General features: G+C 36.0%; 1 protein-coding gene across 1 annotated transcript in view; it reads right to left on the bottom strand.

The window, feature by feature from the left end:
* Positions 1-18,645, bottom strand: part of DIAPH3 (diaphanous related formin 3) — a 484,064-nt gene that overhangs the window by 312,405 nt on the left and 153,014 nt on the right. The window contains exons 10-15 of the mRNA XM_032402899.1: positions 13,993-14,103; positions 13,590-13,708; positions 12,283-12,399; positions 7,788-7,906; positions 5,011-5,075; positions 779-883 (exon numbers count right to left, since the gene is read on the bottom strand). Coding sequence (XP_032258790.1) covers positions 779-883; positions 5,011-5,075; positions 7,788-7,906; positions 12,283-12,399; positions 13,590-13,708; positions 13,993-14,103 — 636 coding nt within the window. The remainder of the gene's footprint in view (positions 1-778; positions 884-5,010; positions 5,076-7,787; positions 7,907-12,282; positions 12,400-13,589; positions 13,709-13,992; positions 14,104-18,645) is intronic.

Genomic DNA, 18,645 nt, shown 5'->3' with positions numbered 1-18,645 from the left:
ACAAAATAGCCAATAATATGGGAAATAGTACACCGATCTAGGAAATGGTACATCTGAGACTATTTCGACATAATCATAAATTAGGATGAAAGAAAATGAGCAAAAACTATACTTATTGCTCATCATCCTATATGTAAATCTGCATGAAGAAATTTAGCTATGAATATTCTACCTCTTTACTGTCATCCACTTACAACATGCAGATGATGTATTTCTTGCTATCTAAATGTTTTATATGTAGAGGGTGTATGTGAGCTATCTGCTTCATAATCCAGATTTGCTCTCTTTTTTGTCATGTTTTAAATCTGTTTACTTTTGGAAATTGAAAAATTATCAGAAAATGTTCTCATTCAGCTAGAGGTTATCTTTCACTGCAAGGTACCCATAGGCTGAAGGTTTTGAAAAATAAATAGCTCGAGCAATAATTTCCTGTAGTGGGATAAAGATCAGTGATGAATGACAAATCTAAGAGTAAAAGACTTTCTTACCCTTTATGATTACATATAAAACATGTGACATTAAAAACAAAACCCAAATGAAACATAAGCAGATTAATTAGTAAAAGTTTAGACATTCTTAAAAATGCCAAGTAGAAAAAAAAGTGGCGAAGTCATTTTTTAAAAAAATTTACAGAATAGAAATACATATAAACAATACTATTAAAACATACTAGTGAAATTAAAGCTTAAACATTTTGAGCTATGAAGATATGACATGACCTTTGCTTCCCTGGTAAGCTTTCAATACCCAAATTCAATCCAGAAAGATGGTATTTTACCTGTGACTTCAAAGCTTGTAACTCTGCTTGAAGTTCATTAATCTTTGCTTCCTTTTTCTGCAGTTGGGCCTGAGTTTCTTGGTGGTCGGTAAACTCTTTTTCAAACTGCAAAGGAAAAACAAACAAACAAACCAGGAGACAGAAAGATGGCATTGAAAAGCATTATTCTTCATAGAGAAATAGGACTCTAATGATCTGTCAGTAGAACACAAACCTTTTATGAAAGGAATGGCAGATTTTGCTAAGTCACCGAAAGCCTTTTTCTAGGTCCCTCCAGGTCCCACCAAAAATCATTCAGTTTGCAAGGGAGCAGACAAAGCCAGAGATGGTGTGACCTTCTCCTCTCGGCAGAGCAAAGTGGCTCAGAGGGATCTTCAACACTGACATTTTTCTTAAAAGTCCCTAAATATCATTGCAACTCTGTGTACAATAATAGCAAAGCATTGCACTGAGTTCCATGACCCCTACCTGCAAAAACTTCTACTTAAAATTTATGGGAAGTTTATCAATAGGAATTAAAAGAATTCCATTTTAGTATTTTTTATTATTAAATGACTCCATTTTGTAAATGCATCACTTTTAATTACATCATTATGCAAGTTAAGGGCCCTGATGTAGGCTCTAACCTTCAACAATAATTTAAGATAATAAAATCTGTTATTTATCATGAATCTTTGGGAGATTAAACTTTGGGAGATTAATGGTAAATTAATCTTTCAAAGACCCTGGTTCAATACCTTGTGGGAGGAAGGCAAACAGCAAAATTTGGTGAATCCAATGAGTGTTCTAATTTATATAGCCCCTCATCACAAATTCCCATCTTGCATTCAAATAGCTTCACCCTCTCCTGAAAACCCTTTTTTTTTTTTTAACAATCTAAAAAATTAGTGTACAACTGAACAAAGGAAATGAATGAGCGAAGCATATCTAAGATGACTATGGTGTTCTATTGCTTTGCAAGCTGGAAACTAAATATTAGAATTTTAGGGGGGAAAGGCATTTTTTTAAAGTATTATTTTAGAAAGCGGGAAAGGGGGGGGGGGGGGGGGGCAGAGGGAGAGACTCTCAAGCCAACTCCCTGCTGAGAGTAGAGCCCAAGAACGCAGGGTTAGATCTCCCAACCCACGAGATCATGACCTGAGCGGAAATCACGAAATCGGATGCTTAAGTGACAAAGCCACCCAGGTACTCTTGAAAGGGCATTTTTAGGGAAAAGAACAATGAATTTGGTTTCAGAAGTATTAATCTTGAAATGCCTATAAGAAATTCACAATAAATTTCCATATACCTCCTTGGCTATCTCAGCCTGTTGCCTCACATTAGCTATCAATCACTTCCTTGGGTAAACCTCCCTTGACCACCCAAGACTAGATGAGAAATCCTTTCTATAGGCTTACACACAGCATTGGGTTTAACTACCATAACAGTTATTACACTGTCATATAAAAATATCAAAATGCACTATCACACACCTCACTAACATTCACCAACCTGGAAGCTTATTAATAGTGAGCTGAGTATTTTATTCATCACCTTTCCAAAGCCTTACATTTATAACTAAACTCAATAAATATTTCTGGAATGAACAGATGGAGCCAATTCCTGTCAAATCTCCCTTTATATGTTGTGAATAAATATGTCAATATCATATATTAAAGTTCTTCAATCTCCCAGCATGAAAAATCTTTGAGAGGTCATGTTCTCTATTCTCCCTTTTATGACTGCTCAATGTTTACTGCTGCTTAGCAAGAAATAAAAAATTAAATTCTTATGAGAGTAAAAATGAAGTCTTTTTCACAATATCAATATGTACACTATCCTATCTCATATGGCTTAGAATAAGATTTGGAAGGAAAAAGGATTATTTATTGGAACAAAGATAAAACTACCAAAACTACCAGAGCCATAATTAGTATACTCTAAAAGAATTTATTAAATTAACTTGGCCTTACTTAAAGTATCTCTATTACTTAACAGAGGAATTTCTACATCCTACCCTATTAAAAGGATCAGACAAAATATAAACTTTGCTTTAGCATTTTTATAATATCTATAGTCAAATCACAGTAGCCGTGGGGATAAAATGAATCTCCATTAAAGACGTACTTTATAAAAACAGACATGATAGCCTTCTTCTCCAAAAAGAGTTACTGGAGCAATATTACACTTACAAAATTACACGCAAAAATGTCAAGAAACACAGTTAAGGCTGAGGCTCTGCTTAATTTCACTCCCTAGGGTAAATGTATTAGTGCATCTATACAAGAAGGTTGACAATTCAATATTCTCTATGTACTTTCTGACATTTCTGGTCTTCATTTTTCAAATTTATGCACCAAAATAAAGAATGTGTCTAGCAACTGTGATAGCTTCCTGCCTAAAGCAAAGTATTTACATGTGTCCTTATAAAGCTATCAGAAAGAAGTTCTTGCTGATATATACAAAATGGTATGGCAATAGAAATCTTTCATGGAGCAAACAATATTTTCTGAATATACCTAAGACATATAACTTCTGACTAAAAGGAGACAAGTAACCTTGAACAAAGTCCTTCTTCTACTTACACTTAAACTGTACAATTTTAAAACAATATGTTGAGAAGGGTATCACATTTAACAACATTCATATATACCTTATACCTAAAAATGATTATAAGAGCAAATTTACACTATCTGGGATGCATCCAAATCAAGTACTTGAAAGTTTGCTACTACTTTCTCATGAAGACTTAAAAGAGTAGAGAAGTAGAGAGCTTGGGATACAAGGTCAGGGTGAGGGGTCACCCTACAACACGATCACCTATCAACTGTAACACATATGACACTTAACTTAAATGATCCATTAATTTGTCTCCTACATTACTGCAGGGCAATGACAGTATCATATTCATAGCTGTAATCCTAGTCTGCAGCCAGAGGCCCAGGAGTTAATCATCTCTCACTAAGTGGTGAACCTCAGGACTTCTTATACAGGACATTTACAAAGTTTTTCATAAATTCCCAGTAACTTATGGAAGACTGTCTACCATTTGCAAGTTATATTATCTTAAAAGGTTATAAAAATGTACAATTCTCTCAAGATTCATCTGGGTCGCGGCGGGGCGCCTGGGTGGCTCAGTTGGTTAAGCGACTGCCTTCAGCTCAGGTCATAATCCTGGAGTCCCGGAATCGAGTCCCACATCGGGCTCCCGGCTCGGTGGGAAGCCTGCTTCTCCCTCTCCCACTCCCCCTGCTTGTGTTCCCTCTCTCGCTGTCTCTCTGTCAAATAGATAAATAAAATCTTAAAAAAAAAAGATTCATCTAGGTCGGGATAGATCAAAAATGTAGCCTCTCAGGCATGGTACCAAACACATAGTAAATGTTCATTTAGTGTATGTTCATTCAGGTGCTGGTAGTAGTAATTACCATTTATTCCTCCGATGTGAGAAACCAGCCACAAGAATTTAAATCAGAGTGACTACTTAAAATGTGAAGAAATGTAAATTTTTCAAAACAGAGAAAAAGTCTAACAGGTACATACTGAGCAGAGATGAAACCACAGAACCCCACCTTAAAGAAAAGCAGGGAATGGCTGGATGGTCAGCAATACTACTGGGAGGAAACAAACAGAACTGATAATATTGGATACTTTTCACCTATAAAAATGACAGTTTTATACGTTCAATTAGATCTAAGGAAGCAACTTTACTCAAAACAAAAATTAACCTTCCTTTTAAAACTTTTAGACATAATTTTGATCTTAAGGGCTTAAGTTACAGGAGTTCTTGAGGAATACTCCAATCCTAAAACTTTGACTCTATACATTTTGTTCATTTATTCATTCACACATTCATTTTTTTTTTTTTTTAAGTTCTGAGGGCCAGGAATTGTTCTAGGTGTAGGGACAGTGAATAAACAAAATCCTTCAAACAAATAAACAAACAAAACAAAAATCCTTCCTAAAGTTTACTCTAGAGGAAGAAAGAGATAATACATCCACGGACACACAGGTAAATACATACACCATGTGGCATGTCAGATAATGAATACAACAGAAGAAAACAGGGTCAGGGTTGGGAGTAGAGAGTTAAAATTTTTAAATATAGTAGTCTAGAAATCCTCCTCTGGGATGGCATTTGTGCTGCCTAAAGGAGGTAAAAGAGAGAGTGGGAACACCAAGCAAAGTCCCTGACGCAGAAGCATGCCTGAGGAGGCTCCTCACGGAGTCTTGCCAAGTTGGTCAAAATTACTTACTTTCTTGTAAAGTTCCGATGCTTTCTCTTCAAACTCTTCTAGTTTAGCTTGGTCTATGCAAGTATCTGAAATTGCGATGACAATTTTTTTTTTATTCCAGTACTTCTTAAAATCATTAGGGACTTTAAAAGTTCAGAAGGAAAATCATAGAAAAGAATTAGAAATAATGCCAGTAATAAAAAATGCAAAACAGAAACCTAACACTGGGATGGAGAAGGATTTTCCAAGTGTGACACCAAGCCCATAAAATAGAAAGGTAAAGACAAACCCAACTTTAATTTCAAACTATTAAACAAAAGGAGAAAGTTCAAATATAAGAAAGAATAAGGTTTCTATCATCAATCCGTAAATATTTTGAAGAAGATGATATCCAACACAAGCTAGGAAAACGGGCAACAGTAATGAACAGAAAATTAAGAACAACAAAATTAACAACTACTAACCCATATGAACAGGTATTTCACTTTACCTAACACAAAAATATAAATTTTATTTAATGAGACACAGCAAGGATTAAATGATCCATAATGCCAAGCGTTGTAGATGGCACAGAGAAACTGACTTGTCTACACTAGTGTAATGGAAGCATAATGAACTTTGCTAATGAGTAACTAGTTAATATGAGGTAGTATGTACTAAAATTTAAAATATGCATTTTCTTTCACCCAACAATTCTATTGTTAGGACTGTGCCTTTGAGGATGTTCTATTGTTAGCCAACATCTGGAAATAAATGTCCATCAATAATAGATTAAATAAGCTACGATATATATGCACACGATGGGATACAATGCAGAAGAAGTGATTCATATAGATTCCCCGTGATATAGTTGATCCCTTTTTTTAAATAAAAGTAATACATAAACACAGTTTTAAAAACACATTACAGAAGGCTTATGATGAAAAGTAACAACAAATCACTATATTAAAAACTCAATTCCACTTCCAAACTGCTACCTCTTACAGTTCTTCTTTTATCTTCTGGCAGTTACCTTCCTATCTCTAAATAAAATGTATATACCATAATTTCTTGATTTAATACGTTATAGATAGCTTCCTATTAAAGATGAAAATGGTGTTTTTTGTCTAATCCTATTTATTTTAATAATTTTGCTTTCTAAATTGGCTGGCTCTGGAGCACTAAATAAATATTTAAAACTCTGACCTCTGTTACGAAAACAACATCTCCTGATTTCCACTCTAATATATGAAGTTATCTGTGCCCCATAATTTCCAACATTTCTCTACCCTAATATCCGAACCCCAGGTCTTCACACTCACCTATTCACGTGAACACACTGACATTCTCTTCTCTAAGTCCTTTGTACTGTGTCTGTAAGTCTTGCGTAAACATTTAAAATCAACACATACAAGGTACTTGTTATAACTATGTAAATATGGTTCACTCATAGAGCCAAGCAGTAGTCATGGCGTCTATTTCCTTCTCAAGGGTTCAATATCTAAACCTCTCATCTACTCAAGAAAAAGCATTCCTAATGGCCAGGTGGAAGCAACTGGATTTTCAGATACTATTCAAAATTGTTCCACATTTTAGCTTGCTTTGTATTTACAGGATGTTTTTCCTCATTTCTCTATCCCTCCCACTACCAGGAACTTCTAATTGCTTCTCTTCTGTGGAGAGAAATAAGCACTTTCTTTATCAGTGCCACTAATATTATCTAGTTTCTTTCTCATTCTATACGTTCCATACCTCTTACTGGACTCAAATATCCTATGAAGAAAAAACCACCTCACTCAAATAATGGATATTCTTTTCTCATGTTATGCCAAAATTTGACTTACACATACTCCTTACACTTTAGTTGCTATGTGGGATCACATATCAACGACTATTTTGTGCTCTGTTACTTTAAAATCCATGAATTCTTTACCAATGCAGAATTTGTATCAGGCACTGGAATGTGGAAAAGAGTGGTTTGCAGAGTCATGCAGTCTCTCCAAATGCTGACACATCTCATCATATAGGAACAAAATAATCACCATTGATCTCATCAGAAACAAATTTGAGTACTGGGAAGCTGTCAAGCTAACAGTAGCAGATGCAAGTTTTCCAAAACTCAAATTTTTACTTGAAAGCTTGAATTTGATCATTGGTGGTAAATTCTATCAGTTGTTTTCCCTGACCTGGTTCATTTCATTTTTAAGAAACATGTGTGCCAAAACAGTCATGCCTGAGTAGCCCCAGCTTTTCATGACAATCATTCCTTCAAAGCAAAAATCAGCCAATTCAGCTCGCAATTTAAGCAAATACACAGCTATGTGCTCATTGTACTTTGGGATGTGGAAGTGCTAAATGTGTAAAGACAGTTCGTTTTGTCTTAGGGGATATTAAAGTAATGTGTACTCGAGGGTTAGATTTTTAATAAAAGTGTTTTCCAGTTATCAAGGACACTCAACTAAAACAGCAGTTTTTATTGTTTTGTTTTACGCAGAGTGAGGAATACGATACGACTCAAATATCCTATGAAGAAAAAACCACCTCACTCAAATAACTACTAACACGGTTTGGTGTCACTTACTGCCTTGATACCTAACCAAGTTCCAGCAGTTTGACCCACCATTATTTTCATCACCAGCACAAGTATCAAAACAACGGAAAGGGCAAATAAGGTCTTAGGATTGTTAGGATCCCCTGAAAAGGAGGGTATTGAGGGCCCTCAGGACTCTACAGGATCACACCATTAGAAGCAATGCTGCAAACGTGACCGGCAGGGTAGGGGATAATAAAAGATTTCCATTTAAATATTAAATACTCACCAACAAAGTGACTTAAATCTAAATCTAGTCTTTTTCGATATGTGAAGTCTGGATCCATCCCATCTCTATGCAATACAATCTGAGATACACACTCATCAATTAATTTGAAGTATTGTTGCCTAAAACCGAGAAAAAGAATAAATGTACACCCAATTTATTAGTGTAATTTTACGTCAAAACAAAGCATTTTGGTAAGCTTGATTTCAAGTTCAGTAATTTACCTTTGTACAGTTTCAACAATTGACATGTCAGATTTAACACAGGAGAGTAAATACAATGGTCATCACTTTCCTTCTAATGATCTTAAGATACTAAATTTTTATTCTCTTTTAGCAAATATAATGCTTTAATGATGATTTGCTTACAAAAGTCAGAACCTTGACTTAATTAGTAAACAATAAAAAAGTAAGATGAAGTGATATGTGCTTAAAAGCAATCCTCAAAAGAGATCAACCTACCACTATACCATACTGAAATACCTACCACTATTCATTTTATTAACACAAGCCAAAACCCATATCTTTTTTTCAAAAAAAATTCTCTGAAAGGGTCTTAGAACTATAGAATATACTATTTTTAGAATGTTTGTGGAGTCCAATTAAAAACCGATACTGTAAATTATATACAATACCAAATGAATATTTCTTACTCAAAAGACAACTGAAAAAATTTAGTATAACATTTTTTGTCCAAAAATTAAAGTTTAACTAAAATTCCCCAATAGGGATATTTTCACTACAGTCCACCTATGTTTGTAATAAGCAAAAGAACGTCCCTTAAAACTTAAGCCAACAACTTTAAAAGAAATACCCAGATTATATTAACAAAACCAAACTGAAGTGACAGAAAGGGTGGGTGCTATCTCAGTGAGGTCAGTCCTTCATCCCCAAGCCACCCCTAAGACTTATTTCTTCCCTCAATGACTTTTAGCACACATTTCCTCTCCCCATCTTTCTCATCGCGTATGTGATGGTGCCTCTAGTCACTTGAGCTCCTCCTCCCTAGAAACCGTGACCTACTTGTCCTTCATCCACTTAACTCACACCTAATAAATGACCCATTATACTGAATAAAATTCACAGCAACATTAGCAAAGATGACAAGTGGTCATTGACTGTCATAAACTAAAAATGTTTTAAGACACTGTTCTTGGGTACATATCAAAGCAAGATAGTATTACCAATGCTTTCCTCAATGTTCTAAACTTTTTTCAAAAAACTAGTCTCCCATTCCCTAATGCTTTGCCATAATAACCAACCACATTTACAGTTAAGGTACATAAACTGCACACGTTCGTATCTATCACATTTGAAAACCGAGATGATGCGTCCCATTCCTTTTTTACTCTTATTCAGTATTATCCTAGTGTTGGGTTTTTTTTTTTTTTTTAAGATTAATTTGAGAGAGAGAGGGAGAGAAAGAGTGCACGAGCAGGGGGAGGGGCAGAAGGAGCAGATTCCCCACTGAACAGGGAGCCCAACTTGGGGCTCCATCCCAGACCCTGAGATCATGTCCTGAGCTGAAGTCAGATGCTCAAATGACTGAGCCACCTAGGCACCCCTATCCTAGTATGTTTTTAACATAAACAAGTTTAAATTAACAACATATGCTATTTTGAGGCTTTTGAAATCATAATTTCAGTATGTTTTCTCACCTCCACAGCTCCCAATGATAAGCTCATTTACAAAGTAGCTGAAATTTCATGCAAAACCTCTTTCAAGGCAACACTAGCAAAAAAATAATGTACTTCTGGATTCCAGAAACATAAATCTAGAAAATAATCTCCATGAGCAATGTTGGTTAGTGAATATGTCAGAAGAAAATGTGAATAACCTATTAAGGGATGAATATAAATTGTCATTACTTCACTGATACATCATTTTTGCTGGAGGAATTTTAAAATCTTCACTTGCTCTTTAGTATTTTTACCAAATATCAAATTATCTCCTATGCATATTCAACTAGCATAAAATTTTGCACATGTAAGCCATTGAGTATTTGTTACAAAATTGAATTTGATTTTCTACTCCACCCTCCAATTTTCTTTCCGCATTTCATTTTTCTTGGGGGCAAGAGCTACCTCATTTTGTTTTTTTTAAGATTTAATTTATTTGACAGACAGAGACAGAGCGAGAGAGGGAACACAAGCAGGGGGAGTGGGAGAGGGAGAAGCAGGCTTCCCACTGAGCAGTGAGCCCGATGCGGGGCTCGATCCCAGGACCCTGGGACCATGACCTGAGCTGAAGGCGGATGCTTAACGACTGGGCCACCCAGGCGCCCCAGGAGCTACCTTTCATGTACATTCTCCAATCAAGTTCCACTTCAGTAAAATTTCCTCTTGTTCCAAATGGGAAGGTGAGCCAACTTTCTAATTTCCCTGTCCACTAATTCTTTTAAATGAGAATATCTTGCATTCTAAAATAATGCCATTTATAAAAACCTTTAAAAAATTATATCAGTATGTGTTTAGAATGTTCATTAAACAAAAAATGTTCAGATAATCAAAGATTTCTAAAAGGTAAAATCCAGGTCCACCTATGATAGTGAAAACCGAAAGAAATGAAGCTAAAACCAAAAAAACAAGATTCATAGAACTACACACCACTAAGTGAAAGTTTTACTGTATGTAAATAAAAAGCTGAATTTTTAAATGAATGTATGAAAACTTATGTAAATGACCCTAATCTGACTCAATCTTATAATAAAAATATGTTCTAAGAATAAATAACAATAATAAATATCCATGAGAATTTAGGAACATGGGGAAAAAAATGGATGGAATGGTCTTGATTACAGCAGTCATAGGAAGAATGATGCCTTCTCAGGGACCATATATGGAACAAAGACCAAGGTCCTTTGGCTTAGAGTCAAGGAAGAATGCAGCATGGTTACGTATCAAATTAAAAATGTGATACTTGAAAAATGACCAAAATAACTAACCTTCTGTACCTCACTAATGTCACTCTGGTGATACTACGGTTTAATATTTTTCTGAGACTCTTAATTCCACTGAAGTGATAGGATTGCCTGAGCAGGTCCTAGGAGAGTTGAGCTTTTCAATCTGTTTTAAAGGTAGACAACTGCATATGCTCTTGGAGCACCAATTAGGGATTAGGGTAAAATTAAGGGATCAAAAGTAAGATATAACAACCCTGGCAGCACTAAGACACACTGAAAAACTTTGAAAGCAAACAATATTCTTGAATTCTTGAAAACTCAAGCAGCATCAAACAATCAGAGGTTGACAGAACCAACCATACAGGGATCAAGAAAAGGATGGGGTTACTTTAGAGCAAACGGAAGTTTCAATTTTATTTTTAAGAGCATTTGGAAAAAATATTAGTATAATTAGCAGCAAGGTACCTCTGATATTTAACAATATTAATCAATGTATTAATAGTTTTATTTTAATCAATGTATTAGTATTTTTATTAATAGTTTTGCCCATGTATTAGTATTTTATATTAGTATTTACAAAAGGAGATAAGATGAATGATCTATACTCATCCCAAAGAACCTAGTTTTACTTTTTTTGACTCTTATTCTATTCACTTGTCAGTTATATCAAAAGCCTAAATTACACCCTTTGACATCACCCAGAGGACACAGCCTGAATGAGACATGTCTAGCAAATTCTTCTACATGAAATTAGAGTAAGAAAAGACATACGACCTGAAGTATTTGAAAATGAAATTTCAGCAAAGCTAAATTAAAGGCAACAAAAAATGGTTTTATATTCAAGGATCTCAGCTTCCCTCATAAAACAGTAACAAAGTGGAAAGAGGATATAGAGAGCATTTATTGAGAATACACCATGTGCCAGATATCTGGCTAGGAGATTTACTCATGCTATTATATTCCATCTTCACAACAACCGAGCAACTTAGGGCCTAATATCTTTACACAGCTACAGATAGACAACATACAGACGGGATAAACAATCTGTTAAGCTTCAAGATGGCTAAGATATAATCAAACTTGAAATGTCATTTGTCTAGCTTTTCTGATACATTAGCAACATTAAATGCAACTGTATTATCAAGGCACTTGCTAGCTACTTATAATGTATTATCAAGGCACTTGCTAGCTAAACACTAATAAAAGCAATGTTTAGTACCCTTCATGTAACTTATAAAAAAGAAACATATCAGCATCATTCCTACTACCTAAACACTAACCAGAATGTATTATTCATCACATGATAAATTGGTAATTTGTTGCTAGTTCGCATTTTTATTCAGGTGAAAACTTGTTACCAAGAATCTGCTGGAGCTTAAAACATAACAGTAATATCATTTTACCATCACCTGTCTAAATATATGCCCAGAAGAAACGCCACATTCCATGAGTCAATATTAAGACAGAAATAAAAATCTGAAAATTATTTGCTTGCCCAAATAAAACATCAGGTGATTTTCACAATTATAAAATTTTATTAGTGAAAGAAAACATAAGAACATAGCTTCTTCTTACCTTATAAAATAATTCCTCTTACCTTATAAAATAATCATTTCGAATCAGCAAAAGATGCTGAAGAATAGAAATGAAATATCCCTCCGCTCTAGTTTCCTTAACTGAGTTCCACACCATGTTGTAAATATCATATGCTTCAGTGAATTGATTAAGGAATACACGATTTATTTATCGTCTACACCAAACAACTACAATAACATGGCATAGAATCTACTCTGTAAGGCTTCAAAAGATTATTATGTGCCTTAGCCTAAAATAGGCATCATGTATATTTAACATCAAATAAAACACAGGTATCCAGGATTCAGAGTAGAGGAAAACATTTTGCAAATGACAACTTGACCTGACACTCCCTGGCTTCTCCTCCACGATCAACTCCAAACATGTGCCTCTCTCAAGGTAAGATGTTGCTGGCGGCAAGGGTAATGGGCAGCTGGTTGTGAATACCATATTAGGTTTTCAGAGTGCATTTATCAAGAGAGCTGGTGCCAGGCATTATCCACCATGGAGAAGCCCCAGTGGAGGACAGAAACCTGGTGGATTTCTGGAAAAGCACAGAGATCTGCAGACCCACAGAGTTAACAAAGGCCCATGTGAGTGTGCCCCCAAGGTGTAGGGCAGGAGCCAGCCAGCAAGCTAAGGACACCCTACTCCCAATGCTGGAAAGCACTAGGGGAGGGGAGGTGCCAAACATGAAAAGAAAAAAACAGATAGTGTACGTACACACACACAGACACACACACACACACACACACACACACACACACACACAAGGCCCTAAAAGAATCCATCTGTAGGTTGTAACGTTGATTTACATATACATGTACTCAGAAACACACGCTAATAAAAAAAGTTATATAAAAATCAGTCTGATTCATGTGTCTGATAAATCACAGACCTGTAACTCTGAAACAAATAATACATTATATGTTAAAAAAAAAAAAAAAAGATAGTACGAAGGGAAAAAGGAAGGGGAGGAAATCGGAGGGGGAGATGAAACATGAGAGACTATGGACTCTGAGAAACAAACTGAGGGTTCTAGAGGGGAGGGGTGGGGGGATGGGTTAGCCTGGTGATGGGTATTAAAGAGGGCACGTTCTGCACGGAGCACTGGGTGTTATACACAAACAATGAATCATGGAACACTACATCAAAAACTAATGATGTAATTATGGTGATTAACATAATTAAATAAAATTTTTAAAAAATCAGTCTGATTCATAAAGGTTTGACTTTATATTGTTTATATAGAAATGGCTTCAGAGGTTTGGTCGTTTGGGGTTTAGCAACAGTTTTTCCTATTTCACTAATTTCAGAACAAAAGGATATTCAAGTTCAGCTCTAATATCTTCAAGGCGATGGGAGAACTCAAGCAAATCTTCTTCCTTATGCTCATCAAACACTTTAAGCTGGATATCCAGGCCATCGTTCTTCATACGTTTTAAGTTCTAGAGATATTAAATAGAAATGACAATCAACAGTTTTTTTTAATAATGCAAAAAAGTTAATGAAAAACATATAAACAGTAAACCAACCATTTGACTGGATTTATAGCATTCAAACACTTAAAGTGTTAAATAATACTCGTATCTTATCTGTATTTCACAAATTTTTATACTCAAGCCTTTTTTCCCCACAGATAAATTATTCTTGAAGGTAATTTATCTAAATTTCCCCCTATTCAAGTACTCCTCTAATTTAAATATTAATAAGGAGACTGCAGGGCACTTACTGGCAAGATCTCTTTCAATCCACAACGCATAAATTCATTTCTGATGTGGAGCCTGAAGTCCAAATCATCAGGAGATGTAACAAGGGCATTGATGAGCTGCATACACGCTACCTACAATAGATTGCGCAGTGAGACTTAGGCTCAGATTCCAACATTAAAGAAAGAGTCGTAGAACTGAAATATCAAGGTTTCGTTCTAAGAATCAAACATCTTCCTTCAGAGGAGAACCTATTAAAATAATAATCTGTATGTAAATTATTTTAGTCAATTACAAATTAAACAAGAAATATTTCAGTGGAGGGTTTTTTTTTTTTTATTTTAATTTTTCATTTGTTTGGGAGTTCTTGTGGAATAAGAGACAGAAACATTAGGCACTGGCAGTACTCCATAAAAAATCCACTCTAGCCCAAAGTTAAGTTCTTGTCCAAAAATATCACTCAACGCACATACAACACAAAACTGAAGATCCTAGTTGAAAAACTATAGATCTCTATTGGATATATAATGCTTACCTAAAATAAAATGGTAACTTGCCATTCATCAAGAGAAACCTGAAGTCCCAAACACTTCAAGGTCAGCAAATGTCCTGAATCTGGTTAACGGGGTTGTTATAACCAAAAACTATCTTAGGAACACTGAACAATTAATTAGAATTACCCAAGCAATGGTTCTTACACTTTGGCAAGCATTCAAAAATAATATATGTCATGTTTATTCCGAAGGCATAAAGAAATTACAGAGCTAATTAAATCCTTTAGTATATACCTTAAATGATAAAAGTGTAAAAATCACGTATTTTCCAGGTATTTAACACTCCAAATTTCAAAGTGGATCTACTTTTTTTTTTTTTTTTACCCCCTGGCTGAAATCTATCTTTCATTATCTGAAATCCATATAATCAAAGCAAAAGAGATTGGAAGCAAAAGAGATGGTCTCTACAGAAGCAAAGTATTCTTTGTTGCTGCTGATGATGTTATTTTTCTAAGTCTACATTCTACCAGAGTCTAACAAGAGTGACTGGCTTACTAATCAATATGTTTAACCTCATGCTGTTCCCTAAATTGTCCTTTCTCCATCCCTTAAGGCAAGGTTTATATGAATTTAAAAATGCCTTTTTTTGGATTAAGACACCAACAGGGGTCTCAGGTCCTGCTGGTTGAAATATATCGTAATTACTGTATTTGCTGTCTAAATACTAAAATCTGACCAGCATGTCTCTACTGTCAAAACTTAAGACTATTTAAACTGGAGGAAGGAAATGTGTCAGAAGATAAATAGGGAAAAGGGAAACATTTAAAATAAAAAAAGAATAAACTTAAAACAGAGGCTACCTTACCAGTACACATTCATTCAGCTGTAACTGGCTCACGTCACAAAGTTTAAAATGCTTTCTTTCCACCTCCCGGCCACTCATTACCCAGTAGCCACAAATAGTTTTTCAGCAATAGTATGCTGTTTTAAAAGATCTCAAAGAACATTTAAATAATGTTTCTCTACATTCAGAGCAATTAAGATAGTGTTAGTGGCTAGGTTTCTGGAAAAGACATGAATTATAGACAACTCAAAGCAGCAAAAAAAGCAGTATAAAAATTAGCAGGAAATAGGACTTAAATGTAAAGTAAATATATGCAGAACAATAGCAGCATGAAATTGAAGAAAAAGAAGGGGAAGGATAATCCAAATTCTTTTCAGGAAACATCCTGAAAGGCAATTTCCTAAAAAAGGAAAAACAGAAAATTGACGTAAGCTGAAATAATGAATTTAAGTTAATTATCTAAAATCCCTTCCCAATTCTAATGGTAATTGGCCATTACCATGACCTATAACCACTCTAATGGATGTCATGTAAACATAGGTCTATGAACATATACAAGCATACAGCAAAATGTAGTGTTTCCTTACAGAAAAATAATTCTATCATCAAGGTAAAGATCGAAGAGTTCCTTCTAGGTTTTTAACATGTATACTGAGATACACAGACTCATTTGATCATATAATTTCACACAAATACAGCATACCAGCAGAAGCAGGTTCCAATATAGCATCTATGTCATTGAACTCAATTCCTACAGACAGTGGGAAAGGCTCAGGAACTATGAAGGTAAACAAGACATATTGCCTACCCTCATGAAGATAGATACAATGATAGACATACATTATGTAGAAGAGAACATATGTTCCACATATAACGGTAATATGGAGAAACTAAAGACAAGGACAGCTGGTTAACAGCACAGGCTCTTAAGGCAGCCTGACGAAGTGAAGGACCGAGATGAGATGTTCTAAGCATCCAAAGAATTAACCGGTTAGAGGACATGGGACGTTCCATTGAATTACAAGGAATTCCAATATCCTGAGCAGTTCGCAAGGGTAAGAAGGGAGAGAGCAGTGCAAGGAGTCGTGAGAAATGAGGCTGGGCAAGGAGACAGGCACAGACTTATGTGCCAAGTCAGAAAATTCAGGTTCAACTGGAAACAGGAGAAACCACAAGGGATTCTATGTAAAGGAGAGGGAACAGTAGAGGTAACAGTGTAAATTAAGGAGCTATTGTAGAAGGAACTTTAGTAAGCAATGATGAGAGCTTGAACATTCAAAATGTAGGAGAAACTGACAGAATTTGACAGCTGGGTGGACATGGGGTTGACTCAGAAGAATTCACGAGAGCCGCCTCACCTTTGTTCTTCAACTAGATAGGAGGTGATACCATTAACAGAGCTATAAAATGCAAGGAGAGAAACAGGTTTTAGAGAACTGGATAAATGCTTTTAAAATTTTGAGATTGAAATGTACATTAGGAGGGGCACCAGGGTGGTTCAGCTGGTTAAGCATCTGACTCTTGATTTTGGCTCAGGTCATGATCTTATGGACATGAGATAGAGCCCTGCAGCCAGCTCCTTGCTGAGTGTGGAGACTGCTTAAGATTCTCTCTCTCCCTCTACTTCTGCCCCTCCCCAACACTTTCTCTAAAAATAAATAAATAAATAAATGTACATTAGGAATCATTCATTCTTTAAAAAAAAAAAAAAAAAACACAAAACACTAGTTATTGGGTACCTTGCCTATGTCAGCTGGGGATATTAACAGAAGCTCAAGGAAATAATGGCATTGTAATATTCATCATAAACAATCACCATGCTGCTTGATGTTCCAAAAATATAGCCTATATAATCTCCATTAATTTGCATTTAACATATTGTTTCAAGAGCATCACAAAACGGGGGCGCCTGGGTGGCTCAGCTGGTTAAGCGGCTGCCTTCGGCTCAGGTCATGATCCCAGGGTCCTGGGATCGAGCCCCGCATCGGGCTCCCTGCTCAGCGGGGAGCCTGCTTCTCCCTCTCCCTCTGCCTGTCTCTCTGCCTACTTGTTCTGTCAGATAAATAAATAAAATCTTTAAAAAAAAAAAAAAGAGCATCACAAAACGTACTTCTCTGTGGAATAGATGAGGGTAAGAAAACAAAGAGCTCCTGTCCTCCTAGAAGCATCCTAATTTAAAGCTTCTATCTTTGGACATCAAAATACAGAATTCACTCTCTGTGTACCTGTTCAACCATTTCATTCCCTACAAGCCTATTTATTGGTGCCCACTAAGCATTCTCAGTGCTAGGGATACAGCTGTGGAAAAAGACAGAAATCACTCTCAGAGATGAAGAGTCAAGACTGACTCCAAGGTTTCTGGCCTGGGCAATTCGAAGGATGGGATTATCATTGATTAAGGTGGAAAATAAATCATTCATTTAAGATGGGAGAAAGAGGCTTGGGAAGACAGATCAGAGGAGTTGGGTTTTAGAGATGTTAAGTTAGAAATATCTATTAGTGACAGGCATTGAAGAAAAGTGGAAAAGGAAACTGGCTATAAGAGACCCAGGTTCAAGAAAAACATGACCACAGCAACTGCACATAAAACTCAGGGTCTTACATGGAACCACCCAGAAGTAGCCAGAGAAAAAAGACATACAGGAACTGAGGGGGCATTTCGATTGCAGGTTTTACTTTAAAGGCTGGGGAAATAAAGTAAAAAGGCATCAGTGAGGTAGAAGAAAAAGGACACTTGGGTACCCAGGAATTGTGGGAGGAAAGTGTCTCAACAGAGAGAGTGATCAACTGAGTCAGAGGCTCTAATAGGTCAACTAAGATGACTAATAAATTACCACTGCATTTGGCCAATTGGTGACTTGACAAGAACAGTCTCTATAAAGAGATAGAGTTGTTGTCCCAAGTAGTAAAACACCTGCTCATGTGTACCATATGTAACCAAGACGATTAAAATCGGCACTGAAATATTCTCCCTCCAAACGCATCTTTATACTTTAGAAATACTGCTTATTAACCTTTGGTCTCAGCGAGTAAGACACTTCTCTTTAGGTGTTAAATCATGGACTCAGTTCTAATGATTTGGAAAGCGGGTAGGGCAAGCTCATTTTGTTAATCTTGTCTCAATTATCAAGAAAGAGCCTTGCATGAGAAAAGTATATCTAGCATAACTTGTAGCTGGAGGGGTGTGTGCGTGTGCGTGTGCGCGTCCATCCAGGGCTCAGGAGAGCTGAAGGTTTCCTGGAGAGCAGCAGCAAACCGAAGGCGCACTGCAAGGACTGTGGCCCGCCAAGCCCACAGAGCAAGCCGAGGAAAATGAGCAGCCAGAAGTGTAATTACAA

The sequence above is a fragment of the Phoca vitulina genome, unplaced genomic scaffold, assembly GCF_004348235.1.
Source record: "Phoca vitulina isolate PV1807 unplaced genomic scaffold, GSC_HSeal_1.0 scaffold5, whole genome shotgun sequence".
NCBI lineage: Eukaryota > Metazoa > Chordata > Mammalia > Carnivora > Phocidae > Phoca > Phoca vitulina.
This window is presented reverse-complemented; position numbering and strand designations above follow the sequence as displayed.